At 44.6% G+C, this 15,344-nt stretch overlaps 1 protein-coding gene across 1 annotated transcript in view; it reads left to right on the forward strand.

The window, feature by feature from the left end:
- Nucleotides 1-586: 586 nt before the first annotated feature.
- Nucleotides 587-15,344, forward strand: part of NALF2 (NALCN channel auxiliary factor 2) — a 53,768-nt gene continuing 39,010 nt past the window's right edge. The window contains exon 1 of the mRNA XM_049767281.1: nt 587-2,311. Coding sequence (XP_049623238.1) covers nt 1,439-2,311 — 873 coding nt within the window. The 5' untranslated portion in view covers nt 587-1,438. The remainder of the gene's footprint in view (nt 2,312-15,344) is intronic.

Raw genomic sequence — 15,344 nt, forward strand, 5'->3', positions numbered from 1 at the left:
TCAAAGCTCAGTGTTTTGCCCTCCTCCACGTCTCTCACCGAGTTCTATAGTTCCCCCCCCGGCTAAAGCGGGGGATGTCCTTCAGTAATAAAGCCACAGCAGGACAGCAAGGGCTACCGCGGGAGTTGGGAGCAAGGAGCTGATCCCCTCCGCAGCGGGCACCATCGTCGCCGCGTCACGGGGACAGAGACGACCTAGGGAGGCAGTGAGACGCTAAGTAAGCCGCCTTCTGCCCCCAAGAATCACCCTCAGAAGTCCCTGAGCCCAAAGGCAGAGTGAGTGCTGACCCTGGTGAGGAAGGACTCCCGGCTTGGCAGGGGGTGGAGAGGGCCGGGATCTGGGGCTGAGAGCCTTGGGTGTGCACTCGGGGAGTTGGCGGATGCACAGAGGCGCTGACTTGAACGGAACTGGGGGTGGACTGGAAAGAGCCCCAAACACCCCAAGCTTCAAGCTTCGGCCCGCCGGGCTGAAGGGGTGGGGGAGTCCTGAAGCGCAGGCGCAGTTGGAGCCCCGAACCCGCTCCCTCCTCCTCTTCGTGCCTTTTTCTCCGCCCTGCTCTCCCCCGAACACTCGCTCACGGGTTTTCAAGGTGTTCTCCGCACAGCGGAAGATGGCGACAGACTGAGGGGTCACGGCCAGCTGGAGCCACTGGCTATGCCCCTCGGCCAGCGCCACTGTGATGCCAAGCCGCGGCGGAAGTGAGAGGCTGGATAACTAAGTGGCGGGCGACTGTGGCGCTGCCAGGAGCGAGGTGGCCCTCCTTAGCCGGAACTCCGAGAGCAGCAGGCGCAGAGCCGAAACGGAGCCCGCCCGAAACTGGCTCTGGCGACGGGGGAAAGCGCGTGAGCAGCCCGAAGGGCCCGGCGCCGAGTTGGCCGGCGGACGTAGGACAGTGCGAGCGAGGTCGAGAGCGGTGAGGTGCGGGCAGCGGACTGGCGGGAGCAGCTCCAAGAGGCGACGCCGGGCGAGGGAGCGGAGCCGAGCGCGGCGGCCGCCCCTCGCGGCAGCGCTGAGGGGCGCTTAGGGGCGCAGTGCAGCGCCGAGCCGAGATGGCCCGAACGGAGTGCTAGCCGGGCAGCCGCTGGCGCGGAGTAGTGGCGCGGAAGCCCAGCGAAGCCGAGGGGCCCGACACTATGAGGAGTGCCGCGCCGCCGCCGCAGCCGCCACCGCCCCAGTGCCCTGCACCGCTCCCCGCAGGGACGCTGGGCTGCGCCTAGAGGGCCAGTGGCCTCTCCCGGGTTGCAAGCGAGGGGCTTCGGGGCTCGGGGACGGCAAGAGAGGGCCAGCCACTCCAGACTGAGCGGGGTCCCCGGCCGACCGACTTCATTATGCACCCCCCAAGGTAGAGCCCAGAGGGCGCCAAGAGCGAGGAGCGACGGGCAGCCTGCTCGTCTGGCCTCTAGCCCTCCTGCTCGCTCCAGCCCGGACCCCCTGAAATATGTTCAGGGGCGCTTGGATGTGGCCCGGGAAAGACGCTGCTGCGCTGACTCTCTGCTGCTGCTGCTGCTGCTGGGCACCCAGGCCAAGCGACAAACCTTGCGCCGACTCCGAGAGGGCGCAGCGATGGCGACTGTCCCTAGCATCCTTGCTCTTCTTCACCGTGCTGCTAGCTGACCATCTGTGGCTGTGCGCTGGAGCCCGGCCTCGGGCCAGGGAACTAAGTGGCGCCCTGCGGCCTCCCTGGGGAGCCGGCCGGGACCGGCGGCCGGCGCCTCCCCGTGCGGTGCTGCCGCTGCCGCCGCCGCCGCCGCCGCTGCTGCCCAGCGAGTCCGGCGCGCGCCCAGGCACTTGCGGCCCTCGTTACAGCAACCTGACCAAAGCCGCCTCCACCGCTGGTCCTGGGCTGGACTGCGGCGGCGCTCCAGAACCCAAGGGACTGGACGCAGCTTGCACCAAATTGCAATCCTTGCAGAGACTTTTCGAACCCACCACACCAGTCCCCCCTTTGTGGCCCCCTGACTTCCCTCCCCGGATCCCGGCCACATTCCCCTCTGCCAAAAAAAACTTGCTCAAAGGCCACTTTCGGAACTTCACTCTTTCCTTTTGTGACACCTACACGGTCTGGGACTTACTGCTGGGCATGGACCGCCCGGACAGCCTGGACTGCAGCCTAGACACCATGCTGGGGGAGCTGCTGGCCTTGGTGGCCAGCCCAGGATCTGGAGCCTGGGAGGTGTGTAGCAACTGTATCGAGGCTTACCAGCGGCTTGACCGACATGCTCAGGAAAAATATGATGAGTTCGACCTCGTGCTGCATAAATACCTACAGGCAGAAGAGTACTCAATCCGGTCCTGCACTAAAGGCTGTAAGGTAGGGACTGGCTGCCAGCTGACTGACCATGACTAGGGCTGAACAGGCTACCTTGGGACTAGTGGAAGGAGACTTAGAGCACTCCTCATTCCCCTTCCAAACACCCCCACCATTGGCAGCTGAGTCCTCCCCTGCTGTTGCCTCAGAACTCTCCCTAAGAAGGTGCCTGAGGACCTCCAGACTGGGAAACCCTGTTCAACTTCTGTTCTGGGTTGGCACACCCATGTCTGTCCCAAGCAGTCTCCCTGGGTTCCCATCACCACTTGAGTTCAAAAGGGTCTCAGGATCCCACGCTGAGAGAACCTTGAAAAGAGGGAGTCAGCTTCCTCAGCCTTCATCATGTTCAGCCTGGGACCTGCTGGTACAGGAGAAATGCCCAATGTTGGGACAACTAATCCTTATCCTTAGGCCTCTGCCAGTAGGTAAAAGGAGGAGCACAATGGGTGGCAAGGAACACCACATTATTGACCTTATGTGAATGATCAGAGCCTAGCCCAGTGGAGTTCAAGAATGTTTTGCTCTCCCGAGTAGGAAACCCTCCAACCATATCTTAACCACACAAGGGGCTGGGAACAGAGCACAGTGGATTGTGGAGGTCAATGTACTACCCAAGTCCCATTGCATTCCCACTGCCCCAAGGAACAGTGGAGGGAAAGCCAGTTTTCTGGCTAACTGCTAGAGACAGGCAACAAGAGGCATGAGAAAACCATTGTAGAAATAGTTTGTCTAAGTAAAGGCTGAGTGCTGAACAACTTCTTGACCCTCACTAGGGTCATTCTGAGCAAGAAGTTTCTGAGAACTGTAAATATTTGAGATGTGCTACTTCCATTCTGATCCTTCAGCCAGGATTTTCTGCAAAGAAATGGGAGGGAATGGCAAGGTCAAAGGGTCAAGTGAAAAGGAGATCAAGTTGAGTGGTGGCTTCAGATATGGTCTGAATGCTAGAGACAATTGCCTCCTAGCCTAGCTCAACTACCTCCAAGACTTTGGAGATTGGCAGAAAGTGTTCCTCTCTAACTGATTTCACCTCTGGGGGGGTTGCAAGTTTATATGTTATGGTCTGGCTTCTTAGGGATTTGGGCAGGCGTTAAGGAGGAAATGGGCAGGTTCTTGCTCCTGTCTTCACTTTCTCAATCTCCTTTTTCCTGTTCTCGTAACCTAGCTGTCTCCCTCCTGCCTTCCTCAGCCTCAGCTGACTCACTGCCTCACTCACACTACCAAATGAGGTATTCCACTTCTTAAAGGTATACAGACACATACACACAACCATACCCCACATTTACCCATGGCAAAGCTACACAGAGATAGAGATGGCACTCACACATGAAGTGTCACAGCAACAAACACTGTCTCTTATATACTGCTATCCAAGAATTATTTTACTCATCACATGCCTGAATCTAAACATTTAAACACCCTGGTAGTGCTATTACCCCCAAACAGGATCTCTAGTATTTGATGTCTTGTTCTTAGGGCTTCTTCTGGGTAAAGAGACCTCTGAACCAAGCCAAGAATAAGCACACTTTCTCTTCTTCTGGAAACTCAGCCTGAAACCTCTTTTCCATATACATACAGACACATGGGCATACACATTTCTCCACTATATCAGGGACACACTGGCAGAAGTGCTGTCACACAAAGGAGGAAATATTTGTCACAAAGCAATAGAGACATCATCTGTGATAGCCACATTCATTTGGAAGCTCAGAAACTTAGTCCAATAGTAGATAAGTAAAGGTATCTAGCTCTTGTTACTCTCCATCCAATCCCTTAGTTCTGCCTTTCCAGTCATTAAGATGAACACAAGAACATAAGCAACTTCTCCATAGGCTTTTCTCCATCTTGGAGTTGACATCAAGCGCTGATCTTGTTCTGATTAAATATAGCCCCTAAGTGGACTGTTTTCACCAAGCAGTTTGATTTAAAACAGAGATAACAATGTCTCAGATTCAAAGGCCTTACCACTTCAAACCCTTGTTAAGCAACGTGACCTTGGGCACAGCACATTGCCTCACTAAATCTAGATCTATTTATTTTTTAATAAAAAAGTAGCCTTGGGGCCAGAGATATATTACAGTGGGTGGGGCACTTGCCTTGCAGGAGCCATTCCGATTCCATGCCTATGCTCCTCCAAGTACTGCCAGAAGTGATTCCTGAGTGCAGATCCAGGAGTAATCCCTGAGCATTGTCAAGTGTGACCACCCGAAAAAGCTATACAAAAAATAAATGATAGTCTTGACTTTCCTATTTTATTCCATCTTGATTTTCTATTCTGAGCCTTAAATGAAATTTAAGAAAGATGAGCTAGATTATATTTTATAATTCAAGTTTACATGAGTTTGGAGGCTTAAAAATACTATTACCATTGATTTACATGGGAATTATTTTTGATGATTTTGTTACCCCATACATATTAAATGATATGATATCCCAAACATGCTAAATGATATCAATTAGGAATATTGTGCTTTTAGATGGAAGGAGAACTGTAATGATATGACACCTGCATCAGAGTAATACATAAGATTTTCAACCTTCTAATGTGATAGATAACAACTGCAGTGTTATCCTCATCTTACAGATAAGGAAACTAAGGTATAAGGGGATGAAGGAGTTTGTTCTACTGCCACCCAGGTAATGAGCAGGTATGCCAGATTTCCAACCCACCTTGAAAGCATGTTAAGTCCATGCTATTACTTCCCATCAAGTTCCTTATGTCCAAATCTAGGGCCTTCCTCATTGTCTTCTTAACACTGTGAATCTCAGTTTGCCAATGAACTCTGTTTGCTCTCCTTGATTGTTAGGGCTAGAGAAAGGCAGTGCTAGCTCCACCCTGTCTTTCCCATTTAATTTCCAGTGTACTCTTCTCATCTGAGACCTATATTCACAGAGCTCACCATCACAACTATATAAAGGGCAATCCAGGAACAGACAGCCTTTCTCTTCCTTCCTTCAGCTTCCTCCTAACCCATCACCCACCACTATCCTAGATTTCTTTTACTTATCACTAAGCCTGTACCTAAGGATTTAAACCTTCTGGTAGTTTCTTCACCCTAAACAGGATATATTGAATGTGATGCGTCACCCTTAGAGCTTATCCTGAGTGGAGAGCTCTCCTCCCCAAGCCAGAATACTCTTACCTACTTCTAAAATTCAAGTCTGAAACCTTTGTTCCAACACAAGAGGACTCCATTACTAGATCCCTGTCCTGAGTGTCTCAATCAGATTCTTCCTGGGTGTTCCCAGCCCCATTTTCTCAATTTGCAATGTTTGCCTATTTCAGGGCATATAGGGCTCCACAAATCATACCTGTCTTCACTCTTGACTATGACACCTCCCAATTTAGTGCAGCTGTGACATATCCTTAATGTGCTACTGATTTTCTCTACACAGCAGGGCAGTGTTAACTTATGCAGGCAGATTCCCTTCCCCATCCTGGCTTCTACCACCTGTTGGGGTCATGCTGAATGTGGACACACACAAAGCCTTTACCTACCTCTCCTATTAACTTTCCAGGCGCTAGTTTGGACAACCTCCTCGTCTCCCCATCCCCCAGGCTTCTCTCCATTCTTCCCAGTCTGTCATTGCCCTAGTCTGGATCTAAGTGCCTCTTTCCCTAAACTTGTTCTTCCTGTTTCTAAATTCAGGGCATCTTTACTGAGAGGAGAAGTAAAGATGGAAGCAGAATCCTGGCCTCTTCTCTTTTATTTGTGATTCAAGAGAGAATGGAGGCCCAAGATCAGTTCTCAGCTTTTACCAGTCATAGGGCTACATCATAAAGGTCAGAGCTAAGGTTGGATCTGATAGTTCTTCTCCATTCTGGAATAACACCAATTCACCTGATAGATTCTGTCTCTAGACCAATGCACTAATCAGTCTGTGAGGAGGCTGAATCCTAAGTTTTCCTGGAAAATAAAAGGCTCAGGAGATTGTGCTTCCTGACTTCAGACTTCAGAAGTGTTGTTATGGTGCAAATGAAGAGACATATCCTGTTTATAACCAGAGTAATTTCAGAGTGAGAAAACTCTAGATTGAAACCTCCCAAGATTTTAATTGATTTTGTGCACTTGACCACTTGAAATCTCTAGCATGATTCAGTCAGATCCCTGGAGAGAAAACTTCAGAATAGAGGGAAATTGGACCAGGTCTAAGGTCTCTTTCAGCACAGCATTTAGTCCGGTAAACAGAGTTTGTTGCCTGTAAAGCAGCACTGGCTATAAAGGGCTGGGAAGGCATAACACATACAAAGGTCTAAAGATAGACATATGCACACATGAGAGAGGACTATCAAAGCTTGCATCTTCACTTCTCCCTATACCCATTAGGATTCTTCTCTTCCTACACTTTGGCTGGTAGCTTTTCTGCCTCATAGTCCAGTCTTCTCTCACCTGTCACAGCTTTCCTCCAAGGCAGGGTTCTTTGGACTACCACTGATGCTGAGAGCACAACATCCAGGATATTGGACAAAGAGCAGGAATTTCAAATTGGCCACTGCTCCCTGTTCTTATCCCGTACATACAAGGACCCATACCTTACGGTCAGCCTCCTGTATTTAGAATAGTGACTTTGAGGCCAAGAGGTATTAAGTGATTAAGTGATTAAGTCCTTGCATACAGCAGATCCTATTCCATTATCTGTAATTGCCTATAGCCCCCTTCAAACCAACAGGAGTGACCCTGAGCACATTGCTAAGAGTAAGCCCTGAGCACTCTGGGAGTGGCCCAAATACCAAATAGGAAAAATAAAAGAAAGGCTGCCTTGCTCTCTGGTTAGGTGGAAGAAGAGGCAATCAAGAATCAACCTCCTTGAAACTATAGCAAAGCTTCTCAAGAATAGAACCTTCAAATTCACAGAAGGTTACTGCCCAGGAATGTGGCCTTAGACTGCTGGAAAGGGCCAGGAACCATGACTATTTAGGAAGAGGCAGAGAAGAGACAATGTTTATAAGTTGAAAAGGATAGCGGATTAAATACTGGAATGAAAAAGTGATTTTATCCTGCCCATACCTCTCTAGGTATCCTCACTCAGTCCTTACCCATTTCCACCATCTCTTCTACCCAATAGCTTCATCCGCATCTCATTGACCAACTAGCTTACCCAATCTTCCACTAGTAGATAATTCTGGACCTTTCTCAAAGCACACTCTACAACTCTAGTCATTTACCCTGCACTTATATTCCTCTAACCCCCACTTCTCTCAACAATCAGCTCCTCCTGACTGTCCCCTAATCCTCATTCCCCGTTCTAATAGCAGCCAACCTTTACCCTTACCTCATTTAGCTTCTAACTCAATCCTATTTCACATCCTATATTTTATTCTGGCCTCCTTCCTCTTCCCCCATGTATTGAAACTTGTTTTGCACACCTCCAATTATTCTCAACCCTGACTGCCCTCACATACCACACATACCTTATCTTCCTTATCCGTATTCTTCTTCTTGTTCTTCTTTCACATTATTTGTATTCTTTTGGGGGACACCTGACTGTGCATAGGGGTACCTCCTGGTTCTACACTCAGGAATAACTCCTGGGAGCCTTAGGGGACCATATGGGATGATGAGGATTGAAACCAGGTTGGCCATGTGTAAGGCAAATACTCTACCTGCTGTGCACTCTTGGTTCCTCCTCTTTCATCTTTTTGTTCCCTCTTTTCCTGTGGCTTCTTTCCTCCTTGTCTCCTTCCCACTTCTCTCTATTGAGAGTGGACCTGGAATACTTATGTATGCATACATCTCTTAGTTTTTTTCATGGCTACTTCCTTCCCACAGGCTGGTACTTGAATACTATAGTCGCCATGGCAACGGAAACCTTCAGGAATTATACACTGGTGTATCCTGAAGGTGGGGGAAGGGCATGCCTTGTTAGGGAGAAGTGAGCCCAGCATTGTTCCACCCGGTTAATGATCTGACTGGGAGAGTTTTGATTCAATGAAGGAAGGGGTTAAAAAAGAAGGCAGAGGATGGGACTAGGATAAAAAAGAATTTCAGGGATCTTTGAACACATCACAAATATGAGAGGGTCCTTCTAAGCCTTGTGGGTGCATGCTAGTCTCTTCTCAGGTGTTGGTACCTCTTAGTAAAACATGGCCACCTTTCTGTGTGCAGTTAGGTATATAGGATGGCATCTTAGGCTCAAGGATAGTTTGCCCTAGAAAAATTTCTCCCTGACATAATATTGTAAATGTAGGATAAATCAAATTGGCACTTTAAAAAATAACACTTCTCCCTGGGCCCACATCTTTGATATTCCCACCCTCTAAGACTGTTTATTTTCTGTGTGCCTATGCCTGCCCCTTCCCATCTCTCATCCCTCTGCAGAATCTAGCTGCAGCTGTTTATAGGAAAACCAGGAATAACTCCTGGAAAGCTATAAAAAGTAGGCCTGGAGAAACAACTTTCTCTATATTGACCTGGGAGAACCTAGGTAAAGGATATAGTTATAAGTATATATACAGACTAGAGAGTAGGCGGGTGGGGGGACTATTGAAACAGTCCTTTCTTTTTTGGCATGAGAGCATTTAGAGGTTCACTTTAATTTATTCCTCCAGAAAGGTAAGTGATTAGAGAGGAGAGCAAGATCACCCATGAGGTGCTCCTGCATTAGGGAAGAAAGGAACTACTATGGATTAGCAAGATTGCCAAGGCCAGAACTCCTGCTTCAATTGATTTTTAATGAAGGAGCTGGAAGCTAAGCCACAAGCGTCTGTGCCAAAAGACTAGGCAGGCTGGCTACAGAGAATGGGGAGAAAAGGAAAGAAAACTGAAAGTTCTTGAGAGTTCAAGAGATGCCAATGGCATTATTTGAGTCCATGAACTGATTTAATCCTGGCAGTTATCCTCAACAGCAGGTCTTGTCATTATCCCAAATGAGAGAAATGAGGTTCATTTAGAAGTGACCTGCACAGGCTCTTTCTCTAAAAAGATGCACACCCAGTCTGTTGCTCTTTACTTAGTATGAATATGTATAAGGAAACTGTTAATAACTCTTTACAAGCTGTCAGAGACAATGCTTCACTGATGAGCAAGAATGTATGAAAGTCAGACTGACTGGAGGGGAGGTCCAACAGAGCTTATTATCAACTTGCAGGTACTCCATAGAATGGTTCTGAGCCAAAATGTGGACTCCCTAGTATTCTTTATTTAGTACCCCACTCACTTGCTCTTGACTTTCAGTGACAATGATGAACCAGCATCCTGCTGGGATAGAGACAAAGGATTTGGTTTGAGGAAGGGAGGTGTGAACTGCAGGCTCTAAAAAGGAGATCAAAGGAAATGGATTCTTCTTGCCTTGAGTATTGTAGTCTCAGATTCCATCTGGTGGAATTATCAACATGGGCAACAGGGGAGTTGGACCCATGCAGCATCTTCTCAGAGAGCGGAAAGGGGAAACAGTACGACTTTTTAAACCCGAAGCCGACTTAGGCTTTACACACTCAGTTCATGTACAAGGGTTTTGCTTTGGCCTGGAATGAATAGGATTACATTTGGTTGTAGAGGAATATGTCAGTTCACCAAATTATTCCCAGAGAGCATTCCCAGAGTATTGTTTTGGGTGTTACAAATGTTCCCTGTAATTTCACAATTTTCAGATAATAGCCTTATTTAATTTGCTCACCTGGTGGTTCTCAGGGCTTACTTCTGGCTCTACCCTTCAAAATCATTCTTGGAAAAATCATTCTTGGGTTATTTGGAATGCCAGGAATCAAACCCAGGTTGGCCATACATATGGAAAGCAAATGACCTACTCACCGTATTAACTCTCTGGCTCCAAATTTGTGATATTTTTAAAATAAATTTTTTACAAGGACCATATTGATGGTACAATGAGTAGGTACTTGCCTTGCATGAGGTCAATCTGGCTTGGATCCTTCATACTACATTTATGGTCCTCTGAGCTCCATCAAGAATGATCTCTGAGTGAAGAAGCAGGAATTTTTCCTGAGCATTGCTGCTGGGGTGGTACAAAGGAGACAAAAAATATACCAATGACAAATCTCCATGATTTTAATTGAGAAATTTGGGGGAATAAATGTATAGTGGGTACGTAGGTGGGTAGGATATGTGCCATGATTTTGCTAACTAGGATTTGAAAACTAGCATCCTATATGATCAAGTGAGCACTGCCCAGAATAAATCATGAGTGTAGGAATAACACCTCACCGTTGCCAACAAAATACTATAATTGAAAAGTATCTCAGAGACAAACAAATAAATGTACTGTTATGTTGCTCTCATCACTCTTTGTAGTAAGCTTCATATCATGGACCAGTCCTTTCAGCCCTCATCTCTGGCTATTATTACAATACTGTCTTTTATTTTTCTTAAAGTCCACAGATATATGAGACTATTGTGTGTTTATCTCTCTTCTTCTGACTTAATTCACTCAACATAATACTTTTTATATCCATCCATATCCATCCATGTATAGGAAAATTTCATGACTTCCTTTTTGTTAGAGTCCATAGGGCTTTTTATATATAGTATCACGTCATCTGCAAACAGTAAGAGCTTGACTTCTTCCTTCCTATCTGGATGCCCTTTATATACTATTCTTGCCTAATTGCTATTGAAAGTATTTCCAGCACTATGTTGAATAGCAGTGTTGAGTGGGGGCAGCCTTGTCTTGTATCATGTTTTAGAAGAAAGGCTTTTAGTTTATCACCATTGAGAATATTTGGCATTTAATTGTGGTAGATAGCCTTGAATATATTGAGAAAATTTCCTTCCATTCGTATCCTGTTGAGATTTATTATCATGAATGGGTGTTGGACCTTGTTGAATGTTTTCTCTGCATCTATTGAGACTATCATATGGTTTTTATTTTTACTTTTGTTGATATAATGTATTGTGTTGATTGGTTTACATATGTTAAACCATCCTTACATTCCTGGAATAAAACATACTTGGTCATGGTGTATAGTCTTCTTGATGAAGCATTGGATCATATTTGTTAAGATTTTGTTGCAGATCTTTGCATCTATGTTTATCAGGGATATTGCTCTGAATCTCTAGTACATGTAGTGATCTCCCCCTTTTCATATCTATTCTCTTTCTTTGTGAGTGTTGTTAGGGGTTCATGTATCTTCTTGACTTTTTTTTTTCAAAGAAACGTTTAACTTTATTGATTTTTCCCAATTGTTCTTTGGATTTCCACTTCATTAATTTCTGTTCTAAGCATTGTTATTTCCTTCTGTCTACCTATTTTGGTTGCTTTTGTTGATCATTTTCTAATTGTATAAGTTGGGTCAGTAAGTTATTTAAATAGGCCTTTTATTCCTTCCTGATGTGTGCTTCTAAAACTAGAAATTTTCATCTTATTTTCCACTTCTGTTGTGTTCCATAAATTCTGATAATTTGTATCTTTGTTTTCATTTGTTTTTAGGAATCTTTGATTTTCTCTTTGATTTCATCTCTGACCCACTGGTTGTTCAGTAGTGAGCTGTCCAATTTCCAGATGTTAAAGTTTTCCCTCTATGTTTATTTGTATTTCACTTCTAATTTCTGTGCATTATGACCTAAGAAGGTAGTTTGTACTATTTCTATCCCCTTGATTTTATGGAAGTGTATTTTATGAGCCAGTATGTTGTCTTTCCTGAAGAATGGCCCGTGTACACTGCATAAGAATGTATATCAAGTTTTCGGGAGTATAGCAATTTATCTACTAGGCCACTTTTTTCCATTTCCCCTTTCAGAGCTAGTATATTCTTGTTAGTTTTCTTCCTGGTTGACCTATCAAGGGGTAACAAGGTAGTATTTAGGTCTCCCACTATTATTTTGTTGCTACTGATGGCTTTGTTCATATTTGTCAAAACTGTTTTAAATATTTTGCTGATCCGGGGCCAGAACAGTGGCGCAAGTGGTAAGGCATCTGCTTTGCGTGAACTAGCCTAGGAGGGACTATAATTTGATTCCCCAGCGTCCCATATGGTCCCCCAAGCCAGGAGCGATTTCTGAGCGCATAGACAGGAGTAACCCCTGAGAGTCACCAGGTGTGACCCCAAAACCAAAAAAATTTTTTGCTGATCTCTTATTGGATGCATCTATATTAAATAGTGTGCTTTCTTCCTATTTTGCATATCCCTTGATTATTACAGTATGTCCACTCTTGCCCCTTATAACTTCTTTAAGCCTAAAATTTGTTTGTTTGTTTGTTTGTTTGTTTTTGGTTTTGGGGTCACATCCGGCAGCACTCAGGGGTTACACCTGGCTCTACACTCAGAAATAACTCCTAGCAGGCTCGGAGGTCCATATGGGATGCCAGAATTCGAACTACTGTCCTTCTGCATGCAAGGAAATGCCCTACCTCCATTCTATCCCTCCGGACCCTACCCCTGTCTCTTAACTAGTGCATTTAGTCCATGGATATTGGTTTAGAGAGAGATAATTGTCCTGGTATTAATGTCATCTTTATGTAGAAGTTTGGTGTGTTTGTTGGTCTATCTTGTCTTAAAATAGACCTTTCAGTTTGTCTTTTTAGGCTATTTTTCAGTTTGTAAAGTTTAGTTTGTCTGCGAATTTATGGATGTTCCCTTCATACCTGAATGTGAGTTGGGCTTGGTGAAGTATTCTAGGTGAAGCATACATTTCCTTGAGTGTTGTCATTATATCCCACCACTGCCTTCAGGCCTTGAGGGTCTTTTGTGACAGATCTGCTGTAAATCTTAGGGATGCTCCTTTGAATGTAATTTCCCTTCTTGATCTTGCTATTTTTAGTTTTCTATCCCTATCTATGGGATTCATTGTTTTGACTAAGATGTGATTTAGAGTGCTTTTCTTTGGATATCTTTTAGCTAGTACTCAGTGTATGCAGGATTTGGTTGTATGCACTCTTTAGCTCCAGAATTTTTATGCAATGATGTTCTCGACTATGTATTTTTTAATAATTTTTATTGTGACCAAAAATTAATAAAAAATCTTTCACAGCAATATTTGTGGTACATAGTGACAATTGATCAGGGCCATTCCCACCACATGGGTTGTCCTCCCTCCACCTCTTTTCCCACCACCCCTTTTCCCAGCATGTGTCCCATATCTCCCTTTTTTGCCCCCCAGAATGCTAGTGTAACTGTTTCCCTCTGTGTTTAGCTTGTTGTAGATGAGGTATCAATTCTGTTGTTGTTGACTTTGGATTTGGTGTTTAAGTCTGAGCATTTTTTATTTCCACTCAATATTCATATGGCTGTTTTGTCTTGGTACCATTGTTTTTTATCCCCTCCCCTCAATTCATCAGGCAGAACAAGATGATTCAAGTTGTTTGGTTCTGCTCTGAGAAGACAAAAAATAAAAAAATAAAAACATAACATAAAAAACCAACAAACAACAGTAAAAAAACAAAGACAGTAACTACCAAACAAATTAAAAAGCACCCAGCAACAAAAAACCAAATCACAAAATAATAATCACAAGAGTGAAAAAGAAAGAAAAGGAAGAAGGAAAATAGAGAAAAAGAAAAAAATAAAAACAAAAACAAAGGGAGGAGTTCTGGTGTTGCAAGGGTTTGTGCTTACTCCCCCTTCTTTTTTTGCATAGGCACAGTAAGAATGGGGGAAGTAAGAAAGGGAATTCTCTTGGCCTAAGTGATTCAGGGTTTTTCCACTCTTGAAACATACTGCCATGGCACAACTATTGGCTTTGTACATGCACATTACCACACACCAAGGTCTTTTTATGATGCCAGGAAACTTTCTGCTCAGTTATGGATGATAAAATCAAGTTTTGAAACTAGAGATCTTGGTATTTACACAGGTCATAGAACAAAGTCTAGGATAGAGTCTTTTTTTATGGTCCTAGAAGTTCTATTACATCATTGTTATTGTAATCAGTCTTCTGTAATATGTGGTCTTGGTTTTTGCTCAGATTCTTGTTTGAAGCCTAGGATAGAGTCTTCGTCATGGTTTCTGAAGTTCTGCTCAGTCTCAGCTGTCAAAGTCGGATCTCTGAAATTAGAGATCTTGATTTTTGTACAAGTTCTAGGCTACAGCCTAGGGTAGGGTCTTTCTTTTTGGTCCCGGATAAGTTCTGCCGAGACATGATTGTCAAAGTCAGTCTTCTGTAGTTAGTGCTCTTGGTTTTTGCACAGATCAAAGAACGACATGTCTTCTAATTTCATTTTACCTTTAGGTGATGAGATAGGACAACCTGCTCTTAGATCAAGTTGTTACTGTTTCCTCTTTGTCAGGATGTCATATCAAAACTGGCACAAGTTGGTGTCAGAACGGTATTAGGAATTTCCCAGGGGGAGTTTGGTTTCTGGTGTTGCAAGAAACTATATTGGTTCTACGTCTGGGATCTGGGGTTCAGAGTTGGACACTCACTGTCCAATCTCATAGAGTCTAAGTTGGGTCCACATGACACATGTTCAGGGTGGGAGGTGACCCTGTATTATAAAAAGTGTGAGTTCTTATCCCTAGAAGATAAGATCTTGTTTCTGTGCATAAGGTTACTATGCCTATACAACAAAAGTGTATGGTGTCATATAATATTGCTGGTGCATTTGGGGGTAAGAATGACAGGCTGCACAATCTCTGTGCCCTGGGTTGATCTGAGTTTTTATCCCAGGCTAGACTTTTTCTTCTCAGTTATCATACCAAGCAGAACCAAAACAGGTGAAGTTAAGAAAATATACATCTATGTAAAATAGAAGAAATATATAAAACTAACTTAGAAAGCGATTAAAGAAAAAAGTGATGGAGCAGGCTAACTTTATGTCTGGGAATAAACACCCCGAGAGGCATTATTATAGAGATATTAAACATACAAAGGCAATATAGAAATCCCTATTAAGTCCTTTGATATATTCTTGTGGGGGTGAAATTCAAGGCACTTTTTCATTACACACCATGGTCTTGTTGAGTTTGAGAAATGATTTGCAGCATAAAGGGATCAAGTAGTGTCCTTAAGCTGGGGGTCATTCTGAAGCTGAATTTGGTATCATGTAATAGTCCACATTTGGGGGTGTGTGAGAAGGGCTACATAGCATGAGTCAGCATATGTGTTGGTTGAAGTTTCTTGCCTGGGCACGAGATGTGGGATTG

This window comes from Suncus etruscus, chromosome X (assembly GCF_024139225.1).
Source record: "Suncus etruscus isolate mSunEtr1 chromosome X, mSunEtr1.pri.cur, whole genome shotgun sequence".
Lineage (NCBI taxonomy): Eukaryota > Metazoa > Chordata > Mammalia > Eulipotyphla > Soricidae > Suncus > Suncus etruscus.